Source organism: Oncorhynchus masou, chromosome 2 (assembly GCF_036934945.1).
Source record: "Oncorhynchus masou masou isolate Uvic2021 chromosome 2, UVic_Omas_1.1, whole genome shotgun sequence".
NCBI lineage: Eukaryota > Metazoa > Chordata > Actinopteri > Salmoniformes > Salmonidae > Oncorhynchus > Oncorhynchus masou.
This window is the reverse complement of record NC_088213.1, coordinates 12,503,551-12,515,997: the sequence shown is the minus strand read 5'-3', so window position 1 is coordinate 12,515,997 and position 12,447 is coordinate 12,503,551. Positions and strand designations below refer to the sequence as shown.

General features: G+C 43.6%; 1 protein-coding gene across 1 annotated transcript in view; it reads right to left on the bottom strand.

Annotated features, from left to right (window-relative positions):
- The window catches only part of map2k5 (mitogen-activated protein kinase kinase 5), a 115,921-nt gene extending 103,720 nt beyond the window's left edge, over positions 1 to 12,201 (bottom strand). The window contains exons 1-3 of the mRNA XM_064987727.1: positions 11,766 to 12,201; positions 11,609 to 11,657; positions 8,320 to 8,387 (exon numbers count right to left, since the gene is read on the bottom strand). Of these exons, the coding sequence (XP_064843799.1) occupies positions 8,320 to 8,387; positions 11,609 to 11,657; positions 11,766 to 11,897 (249 nt within the window). The 5' untranslated portion in view covers positions 11,898 to 12,201. The remainder of the gene's footprint in view (positions 1 to 8,319; positions 8,388 to 11,608; positions 11,658 to 11,765) is intronic.
- Between the last annotated feature and the right edge of the window lie 246 nt (positions 12,202 to 12,447).

Here is a 12,447-nt window from a genome sequence, read left to right as displayed (position 1 = left end):
AAGCGAGAGGGGAGAGAGAGAGAGAGAGAGGGGAGAGAGAGAGAGAGAGAAGAGAGAGAGAGAGAGAGAGAGGGGAGAGAGCGCAGGCCCAGCCTGCAGGAAGCTCATCATCATTAGCAGACAAGGAGGGGGAACAGGAGAGCACGGGATGCAATTAGGGCTGCTACCTCCGGGGGCATATGATAGGAGGAGGAGGGGAATGGGGTCACGTGGTAGACGAGCTGACACGGGTCAGTCTTTAACTTTCACAACGGCGGCTCCAAGCCATTCAAGGTGCCGAGCAATGATTAGAGTTGCCTGGAAGACTGGCATGTCTCACAGGACTCGCATGCCGAAGGATGGTCCTTTTATTTATTTTTTGTCTGGCTTTCAAAATAAAAGTCCTTAGAGAGTCATACACAGAAGATGGTTAAAGATTGACATGATGATAATTAATCGATAGGTGCATATTAAATTCAAGGGTAGGGCTGGCACAATTACCGTATAAATTGTGTAACCGACGGTTACGGGTGAAGACCGTCAAAACCATTTAAAGAACAGTTGACTGAAGACGGGATGGCCGGGCTTTGGTGCCGGTTCAGTCCGTTCTTACGGTAACATGGACTTTTAACAATGGGATGGAACTTTGTTGCTCCTTGGTTTTGTAGCGAACAAGTCTTGGGTTGCCTAGACAACACTCCCCTCCCTGCAGCAGCAGCACACATAGAAATGCAATGAATAGAACAGGCTTGGAACCTCTAACTCTGGCAATTTGACTGGTAAACTCAGTACACTGGCGATGGCTGGTATTATGATGCATTAATTGCTATGGTAATGTAGAATGTTAATTCATATGATGTTAACTCATGTGGCTCATACAATAGAAGGTATTATTTCAGTAAAGTTGAATCAACAAATCACAGCACATATTGATGGGCAACCTTCCTGCTTTGCTCCTCGCAATGACCACCTGGCCACCCATTATGCCATCATTGACTTGATGCCTGTTCTATTAATGATATATCTATGACAGCACACAGTAAAGAGCTGAGGAAAGGAGAAAATGTGTGTTTTTTGCTATGAGACTAATTACAGTCATCTAGGGTTCCATGACCGTCACAGCCCTGTTAAAGTGTTTTACATGATTTGTTTGGCCTTTTAAATGGCAATTATATGAGATGAAATGGATGAAATGGTAGTTCATCACTCCTACTCTGAAACAGTGTTGAGGAGTGGTACCTAATGAATTTCCCCCTCTTTCGCACCTAATACATTGGCCTCTCTTAATTCATATTCATTTTGCACAATGGCCATCCAGTCATCTGGAATTAACGACAGCCAAGCAGAATGCACCTGAGTCTCTACGGAGGCCAAACGGCCACAGCAGCGAACCAAAGAAGCCCATATGTTTGAATATGAATACAAATGGATTGCTGAAATGCATAACCCTTTGCATAAGACGCCCGGGAAGCCTGCCTCGCGTATATTATATACCTGTATTACAATTTTCCCTGGCAATCAGCAGCTTTTCGCCAGACACGCTCGTCCCGAGAGGAGCAGAAAGCCATTACAGGGGGCCCCGAATTCCTTTACCGAGAGATTGGAGATTTGTTGTGCAGCATCCGAAAATATGTGGACGAAGCAATGTGTTTTTGTGTCGGTGGGGAATGTTGTGTCGTATGGAAAGCAAATATTTCAGTCAGTTTGGAGATGTGAAACATAGATCTGGAGCAGGTAACGTGGGATTCAGCCAATAACACACACCAACCAGGCGATAGAGCTACTCTGTGTGATTATGTTCCTGCTGAGATGAAATGAGCTCTTTCATTGATGAAGAGCCACTATGATAGAGAACTATTGAAAGCCACTTGTTTTAAGGGCGAAAACACCAATTCATCGCATTTCACAAAGATTCACTGCATCTCAAGAGTAAATGTATCACATAACGTGACAAAATAAGCAAAACCACTTGATTTGGTCATGATATATCTCATTCACTTCCCTCAGTGGTGAGCCCCATCTTCGCAGTCTGTGTGCTCGTGTCATCGTAGAGCTCAAAGTCAAGGGCCAGACTGAAGGTGAATTCATAATGCCATCCATAATGGCTGAATCAGACACGGTCAAACATCTCCAATAAAACTCCATTAACTTCCCGCCTCTCCCAGCGTCCATCTTAAACCAAGTGTTCACTTGGAGAGGTTTAAGTGCCCAAACGGTCCAAATAGCTCATCCTGCCACATCAATATTTCTGCTCAACTTCTTCCTAAAACACAAAGTACCTTGCACCGGCTCTATGCACACTCGCCAGACTCTATATACATACATACACACATACACACACACACACACACACACACGAGCCTTGGAGACTACTGACTACTGCCCTGCACATTGACTCAGTACTGGTACTCCTTGTATATAGCCTCGTTATTACCTCAGCTACCTCGTACCCCTCCACATTGACTCAGTACTGGTACTCCTTGTATATAGCCTCGTTATTACCTCAACTACCTCGTACCCCTCCACATTGACTCAGTACTGGTACTCCTTGTATATAGCCTCGTTATTACCTCAGCTACCTCGTACCCCTCCACATTGACTCAGTACTGGTACTCCTTGTATATAGCCTCGTTATTACCTCAACTACCTCGTACCCCTCCACATTGACTCAGTACTGGTACTCATTGTATATAGTCTCGTTATGACCTCAACTACCTCATACCCCTCCACATTGACTCAGTACTGGTACTCCTTGTATATAGCCTCGTTATTACCTCAGCTAACTCGTACCCCTGCACATTAACTCAGTACTGGTACCCCTGCACATTAACTCAGTACTGGTACTGGCTCATTGTATATAGTCTCATTATTACCTCAACTACCTCATACCCCTCCACATTGACTCAGTACTGGTACCACTCCACATTGACTCAGTACTGGTACCCCTCCACATTGACTCAGTACTGGTACCCCTCCACATTGACTCAGTACTGGTACCCCTCCACATTGACTCAGTACTGGTACTCCTCCACATTGACTCAGTACTGGTACCCCTCCACATTGACTCAGTACTGGTACCCCTCCACATTGACTCAGTACTGGTACCCCTCCACATTGACTCAGTACTGGTACTCCTCCACATTGACTCAGTACTGGTACCCCTCCACATTGACTCAGTACTGGTACCCCTCCACATTGACTCAGTACTGGTACCCCTCCACATTGACTCAGTACTGGTACCCCTCCACATTGACTCAGTACTGGTACCCCTCCACATTGACTCAGTACTGGTACCCCTCCACATTGACTCAGTACTGGTACCCCTCCACATTGACTCAGTACTGGTACCCCTCCACATTGACTCAGTACTGGTACTCCTCCACATTGACTCAGTACTGGTACTCCTCCACATTGACTCAGTACTGGTACTCCTCCACATTGACTCAGTACTGGTACCCCTCCACATTGACTCAGTACTGGTACCCCTCCACATTGACTCAGTACTGGTACCCCTCCACATTGACTCAGTACTGGTACCCCTCCACATTGACTCAGTACTGGTACCCCTCCACATTGACTCAGTACTGGTACTCCTCCACATTGACTCAGTACTGGTACTCCTCCACATTGACTCAGTACTGGTACTCCTCCACATTGACTCAGTACTGGTACTCATTGAATATAGTCTCATTATTACCTCATACCCCTCCACATTGACTCAGTACTGGTACTCCTCCACATTGACTCAGTACTGGTACCCCTCCACATTGACTCAGTACTGGTACTCCTCCACATTGACTCAGTACTGGTACTCCTCCACATTGACTCAGTACTGGTACTCCTCCACATTGACTCAGTACTGGTACTCCTCCACATTGACTCAGTACTGGTACCCCTCCACATTGACTCAGTACTGGTACTCCTCCACATTGACTCAGTACTGGTACTCCTCCACATTGACTCAGTACTGGTACTCCTCCACATTGACTCAGTACTGGTACTCCTCCACATTGACTCAGTACTGGTACCCCTCCACATTGACTCAGTACTGGTACCCCTCCACATTGACTCAGTACTGGTACCCCTCCACATTGACTCAGTACTGGTACTCCTCCACATTGACTCAGTACTGGTACTCCTCCACATTGACTCAGTACTGGTACTCATTGAATATAGTCTCATTATTACCTCATACCCCTCCACATTGACTCAGTACTGGTACTCCTCCACATTGACTCAGTACTGGTACTCCTCCACATTGACTCAGTACTGGTACCCCTCCACATTGACTCAGTACTGGTACTCCTCCACATTGACTCAGTACTGGTACTCCTCCACATTGACTCAGTACTGGTACTCCTCCACATTGACTCAGTACTGGTACTCCTCCACTGACTCAGTACTGGTACCCCTCCACATTGACTCAGTACTGGTACCCCTCCACATTGACTCAGTACTGGTACCCCTCCACATTGACTCAGTACTGGTACTCCTCCACATTGACTCAGTACTGGTACTCCTCCACATTGACTCAGTACTGGTACTCATTGAATATAGTCTCATTATTACCTCATACCCCTCCACATTGACTCAGTACTGGTACTCCTCCACATTGACTCAGTACTGGTACCCCTCCACATTGACTCAGTACTGGTACCCCTCCACATTGACTCAGTACTGGTACTCCTCCACATTGACTCAGTACTGGTACTCCTCCACATTGACTCAGTACTGGTACTCATTGAATATAGCCTCGTTATTGTTTTGATTCTGCTTCCTTTATTTGTCGTCCTTTTTAACTCTGCACGGTTGAGAATGGTCTCATAAGGAAGCATTTCACTGTAAAAAGTCTACACCTGTTGTATTCGGCGCATTTGACCAATACAACTTAATTTGATTTGATTGTGGGGGAAAATAGTCAAAAAGTATCCCCTGAGGGTGAGGGACTTGTAAATCAATCAAGGCAAGGTCAATATGTTTCCCGTCCTCCCTCTCACTACAGCTCGACACCACTACAGCTGTCTAGGCCACTCTGCCCGTTCAATCAGCTTCACACGAGCACCAGCAAACCCTGGGATACCCGATGTTACCCAATGACAACAAAGCATCCAAGACGAAGGAGTAATAAAGTCCCTGAAACAGAGGAGATTCAGCCTGTGGCTACAGCGCCATCATTGTAAACTGATGGGGGGTAAAAGACATCCCCAGATGAAGAGTAGATTTTGACAAATATTCTCCGCCCAGGGGGGCCTGCTTTTTAATGAGGCGAAACTTTAAGTACTGAATAATAAATAATAAAAATGGATAGTTCATTTAGCTTTTCAGTGTACCTCGTGAAGAAGCCCATTACAAGTCATTACTCTTAATGTCCGTGATGTGAACAGTAACTATGAAGGAAGATGGTAACATCACGCGGGGGGGGGGGGGGGACTTGAAAAGTAAATCAACAAGACAAAAAAAAAAAACAGGAGAGATGTGTTCCAAACACAAGTACAGCCTCTATACAACAGATAGGTTTCTATAGAAACATAACCCATTTGAGTGCCCTGTTACTTCCTCAACATGAAGGCATAGACCTATAGGGTACATACGTCCATGAGGCATTTTAAATGGGTATACAAAGCCTCACTTCTCTCTCCATTTGAGCTCAGAGGCTGAAATGAAACGTGTGGATGTGTCTAATTCCCTTCGCAGCCTTGGTGAAGTCAATAACACATCCTTATTTTATTGCTGTCACTCTTTTGCCTGAACCCGGTCCAATGCAGAGGACTGAAGGTTGGCGGCACTTGCAGAAAAGATCACGTGTTACCATGACGACGCCGATTGGCACATCAGACACAGGGGCGATTCCACGTTAGCAGGAGTGGAAAATATTTTTGTTGTGTTCTGGCAATTCTCACATAGGAACTTCACTGGGAGGAAGGATGTTTGACATGTGCTTTTACATGTTTTATTTAAAAAGAAAAGCATGATGAAAGTGGCCATTGTATAGACCTATACATGCTTCCTGTAAGACCTTACGATCTATGAACCGCACGGGTTGGTGGCATTATACTTCATATAGTGTGCTCTAACATATGTCCCGGTTCTAAAATAAAAATGTCCACATTAATTTATTCAAATTTTTTTTTTTTATAATCTCAAAAGTGTCCTTTTTGATTTTGCAGAAACATTTATATTATTTTCTGTTGAATAAATGAATGTGAAAATGTACATAAGAATCTAGATGTAATCCATATGATAAAGCAGACTATAAGGAGTATAGCATGTCTGGTTCACGGAGCATAAAGTCTTACAGGAGGATTGTAAAGGTTTAAAAAGGGTCTACAACGGACACATTCATCAGGATTCTCTCAAACGTGGCACAAATGTAAAAAAATATATTTAAAAAACACGTCAGACATCCTTCCTCCCAAATGAAGTTTCTATGTGAGAATTGCTACAACAATCCGAGATAGCAAAAATATGTTCTGCTCCCGCTGGCGTGGAATCACCCACATACAGTGCTTTGTTGTAGGAGACAGAAATATGTAGAGTTACTTGTCATCTTTACCAGTCTGTTTAGCAATGAGCACACTGTGGCCCTGGGTGAAAAGATCTGTTGTAATAGATTTTTAATAGCTTCCCCCCCCCTTCAACAAAAAAAAAAACACTCAATAGCGGAGTGAAAAAGAAGGTTATAATTGCTGCCTCAACGGTATACCGGGGTCAGTAATTATATTTACTTTATTCCATTTTTAAAAATTCTTCAACAGGAGATAATTTATTTTCCAAATGCAGTGTTATTTTCAATCTTTGGCCATAGCAACACTCATTCAACACAAAGGCTGTCGTCTCAATCAAAAAGACCCACATCAGAAAATACATTTTTTTTTGGGGGGGGGTTTCATTTGCATTTTTATTTGTCAATGTAACTTTAATTAGCCTATATCCTGTCACTGTTAATTTGTATTTTTTTTTAAAGGATGTGAAAGGAAACGTATTTACAAGTTGGGACCTCTGTAAATACCAGAAGAACTCAGCTCACCTCTGCAACGTCCACAAGGTTCATCCCTAAAATGTAAACGGTTCCACCAACTGTTGTTATAAATGTTGATGTGCAATAAACAATTACTGTGTTACTCATGAACGCTACTTGCGAACCTGACTTGCGAACCTGACTTGCGAACCTGACTTGCGTACGTGACTTGTGAACGTGACTTGTGTACTGGACCAAAAACGAAAATGCAGGAGAAAACACTTCAATGATTTGTCCTTCTTGATTATAACACTTGGCACAAGGAAAACCCACACCGAGACTAAACATCCCCTTAGTCAGGTAAACTGTTGCTATGGCAGAGTAGTCAGGTAAACTGTTGTTATGGCAGAGTAGTCGAGTAGTCAGGTAAACTGTTGTTATGGCAGAGTAGTCAGGTAAACTGTTGCTATGGCAGAGTAGTCAGGTAAACTGTTGCTATGGCAGAGTAGTCAGGTAAACTGTTGCTATGGCAGAGTAGTCAGGTAAACTGTTGCTATGGCAGAGTAGTCAGGTAAACTGTTGCTATGGCAGAGTAGTCAGGTAAACTGTTGCTATGGCAGAGTAGTCAGGTAAACTGTTGCTATGGCAGAGTAGTCAGGTAAACTGGGGGTATGGGAGTCTAGTCAGGTAAACTGGGGGTATGGGAGTCTAGTCAGGTAAACTGGGGGTATGGGAGTCTAGTCAGGTAAACTGGGGGTATGGGAGTCTAGTCAGGTAAACTGGGGGTATGGGAGTCTAGTCAGATAAACTGGGAGTATGGGAGTCTAGTCAGGTAAACTGGGGGTATGGGAGTCTAGTCAGGTAAACTGGGGGTATGGGAGTCTAGTCAGATAAACTGGGGGTATGGGAGTCTAGTCAGGTAAACTGGGGGTATGGGAGTCTAGTCAGGTAAACTGGGAGTATGGGAGTCTAGTCAGGTAAACTGGGGGTATGGGAGTCTAGTCAGGTAAACTGGGGGTATGGGAGTCTAGTCAGGTAAACTGGGGGTATGGGAGTCTAGTCAGGTAAACTGGGGGTATGGGAGTCTAGTCAGGTAAACTGGGGGTATGGGAGTCTAGTCAGGTAAACTGGGGGTATGGGAATCTAGTCAGGTAAACTGGGGGTATAGGAGTGCAGTCAGGTAAACTGTTGTCATGGAAGTCGAGTCATGTAAACTGTTGTCATGGAAGTCTAGTCATGTAAACTGTTGTCATGGGAGTCTAGTCAGGTAAACTGTTGTCATGGGAGTCTAGTCAGGTAAACTGTTGTCATGGGAGTCTAGTCAGGTAAACTGGGGATATGGGAGTCCAACAAAGTGTCATGTTGAAGAGAACAATACTCACATATGACAACATGGCTTTGAGTTCTTCATCACTCCTCACAGTGATTCTATCGCCCACCTCATCCTCATCTGAAACACAGATTAACAGCTATAGTTACTGGACTGTGTTATCATTAACAGCTATAGTTACGGGGCTGTGTCATTAACAGCTATAGTTACTGGGCTGTGTTATCATTAACAGCTGTAGTTACTGGGCTGTCATTAACAGCTGTAGTTACGGGGCTGTGTTATCATTAACAGCTGTAGTTACTGGGATGTGTCATCATTAACAGCTATAGTTACTGGGCTGTGTCATTAACAGCTGTAGTTACGGGGCTGTGTCATTAACAGCTGTAGTTACTGGGCTGTGTCATCATTAACAGCTGTAGTTACTGGGCTGTGTCATTAACAGCTGTAGTTACGGGGCTGTGTCATTAACAGCTGTAGTTACTGGGCTGTGTCATCATTAACAGCTGTAGTTACGGGGCTGTGTTATCATTAACAGCTGTAGTTACGGGGCTGTGTTATCATTAACAGCTGTAGTTACTGGGCTGTGTCATTAACAGCTGTAGTTACGGGGCTGTGTTATAATTAACAGCTGTAGCTACTGGGCTGTGTCATTAACAGCTGTAGTTACTGGGCTGTGTTATCATTAACAGCTATAGTTACTGGGCTATGTCATCATTAACAGCTGTAGTTACTGGGCTGTGTCATTAACAGCTGTAGTTACGGGGCTGTGTTATCATTAACAGCTGTAGTTACTGAGCTGTGTCATCATTAACAGCTGTAGTTACGGGGCTGTGTTATCATTAACAGCTATAGTTACTGGGCTATGTCATCATTAACAGCTGTAGTTACTGGGCTGTGTCATTAACAGCTATAGTTACTGGGCTATGTCATCATTAACAGCTGTAGTTACGGGGCTGTGGTATCATTAACAGCTATAGTTACTGGGCTGTGTCATCATTAACAGCTGTAGTTACTGGGCTGTGTCATCATTAACAGCTGTAGTTACTGGGCTGTGTCATTAACAGCTGTAGTTACTGGGATGTGTCATTAACAGCTGTAGTTACTGGGATGTGTCATCATTAACAGCTATAGTTACTGGGCTATGTCATCATTAACAGCTGTAGTTACTGGGCTATGTCATCATTAACAGCTGTAGTTACTGGGCTGTGTCATTAACAGCTGTAGTTACGGGGCTGTGTTATCATTAACAGCTGTAGTTACTGGGCTGTGTCATCATTAACAGCTGTAGTTACTGGGCTGTGTAATTAACAGCTGTAGTTACGGGGCTGTGTTATCATTAACAGCTGTAGTTACGGGGCTGTGTTATCATTAACAGCTGTAGTTACGGGGCTGTGTTATCATTAACAGCTGTAGTTACTGGGCTGTGTCATCATTAACAGCTGTAGTTACTGGGCTGTGTCATTAACAGCTGTAGTTACTGGGCTGTGTCATTAACAGCTGTAGTTACGGGGCTGTGTTATAATTAACAGCTGTAGTTACTGGGCTGTGTCATTAACAGCTGTAGTTACTGGGCTGTGTTATCATTAACAGCTATAGTTACTGGGCTATGTCATCATTAACAGCTGTAGTTACTGGGCTGTGTTATCATTAACAGCTGTAGTTACTGGGCTGTGTCATCATTAACAGCTGTAGTTACGGGGCTGTGTTATCATTAACAGCTATAGTTACTGGGCTGTGTCATCATTAACAGCTGTAGTTACTGGGCTGTGTCATTAACAGCTATAGTTACTGGGCTATGTCATCATTAACAGCTGTAGTTACTGGGCTGTGTCATTAACAGCTGTAGTTACTGGGATGTGTCATCATTAACAGCTGTAGTTACTGGGATGTGTCATCATTAACAGCTATAGTTACTGGGCTATGTCATCATTAACAGCTGTAGTTACTGGGCTATGTCATTAACAGCTGTAGTTACTGGGATGTGTCATTAACAGCTGTAGTTACTGGGATGTGTCATCATTAACAGCTGTAGTTACTGGGATGTGTCATCATTAACAGCTGTAGTTACTGGGGCTGTGTTATCATTAACAGCTGTAGTTACTGGGATGTGTCATCATTAACAGCTGTAGTTACTGGGCTGTGTCATCATTAACAGCTATAGTTACTGGGCTGTGTCATTAACAGCTGTAGTTACTGGGCTGTGTCATTAACAGCTGTAGTTACTGGGCTGTGTCATTAACAGCTATAGTTACTGGGCTGTGTCATTAACAGCTGTAGTTACTGGGCTGTGTCATTAACAGCTGTAGTTACGGGGCTGCGTCATTAACAGCTGTAGTTACTGGGCTGTGTCATTAACAGCTGTAGTTACTGGGCTGTGTCATCATTAACAGCTGTAGTTACTGGGCTGTGTCATCATTAACAGCTGTAGTTACTGGGCTGTGTCATCATTAACAGCTGTAGTTACTGGGCTATGTCATCTTTAACAGCTATAGTTACGGGGCTGTGTTATCATTAACAGCTATAGTTAGTGGGCTGTGTCATCATTAACAGCTGTAGTTACTGGGCTGTGTAATTAACAGCTGTAGTTACGGGGCTGTGTTATCATTAACAGCTGTAGTTACGGGGCTGTGTTATCATTAACAGCTGTAGTTACGGGGCTGTGTTATCATTAACAGCTGTAGTTACTGGGCTGTGTCATCATTAACAGCTGTAGTTACTGGGCTGTGTCATCATTAACAGCTGTAGTTACTGGGCTATGTCATCTTTAACAGCTATAGTTACGGGGCTGTGTTATCATTAACAGCTATAGTTACTGGGCTGTGTCATTAACAGCTGTAGTTACTGGGCTGTGTCATCATTAACAGCTGTAGTTACTGGGCTGTGTCATCATTAACAGCTGTAGTTACTGGGCTATGTCATCTTTAACAGCTATAGTTAGTGGGCTGTGTTATCATTAACAGCTATAGTTACTGGGCTGTGTCATTAACAGCTGTAGTTACTGGGCTGTGTTATCAACAGCTGGGGAAAATGCTACTGACCCAAGATCAGTGTCTCGAGGCAACTTGCACCCAGGAACATAGCCTACATGATCCTTTTGGTGTGCAAAAACTGAAGACAATCAATCTTATTGGGTATTAAGGACAATACAGCCAAACAGGCAAGTTAAGTAGCAACTGAGTACTAGTAGTAGACTGAGCCTTTAATTTGTAACTAAACATAGTTGGGTAGAAGTCTGCCAAACGGACTTAAATATTTGGTTGGCGTAATGAAAAACTGTCTCCACAACAGGAAACCAGGCTGATGAAATCTCAGAATGTCAATCTTTTCATGAGGTAACTTACATTCAAACGCAGTGATTGTGGTTTCGGGCATGACATCCCTTATAGCGACCTGCAAAATAGATTTAGAAAGATATGAACGGTAAAGCAAAACAGTTGCTAACTAGCTAGGTCCTTAGCCTAGATAACTGTAAACTTTGCAACTGTAGCTAGTGCTCACCATCAAGTCATTGAAGCTCAAAAGTGATGGGCAGTCCACGGATGAGTCCATATCCCCGACGGGAGTCTTTATACGGATCTCTATTCCCTCGGTGTCCATAGCGCAAAAGTTATTTAAAACAAGTAGAAGCATAACAGACGAATAAGCAGAAACATAATCAGTGTTGGCTGGCTAACTTCCTAACAGCACATCCTATTCCTATCCAAGCTACATTAGCTGTCAAGTTAGCCGTCAGCTAACAGATACTACATTTCAACTAACGTTACTTGCATGACTAAGAGCAGGCCATTGCAGGTCTTGTCGACGAGAGAGTGCGTTTTAACGTTTCCAACACAGTTTGACTCACGGACATACAAAGAGCGTTTTAAATAGTTGGAAATGACATAGCTAGCAAAGTTAGCCACTATGCAAACAAAACCAGGAAGTTCACCGGAAGTTTTCGTATTTCCAACCGGATATAGATTTAGGAGCCAGTCTTTACTCTGGCTGGAATACTCTATCACAGTCTTTGACTCTATGGTTGTAGTTGGAGCCATACATTTCTATGGCGCTGTAGACTACAATCGTTCAGATAATTATTGTCCCACATGATGAAATCGGGGAGGGGACTGTGAATCTGTCTCCATTTATTCGTTCATATGTTAGTGAAAGGTTTTACAAAATTATTTACACAATTACACTG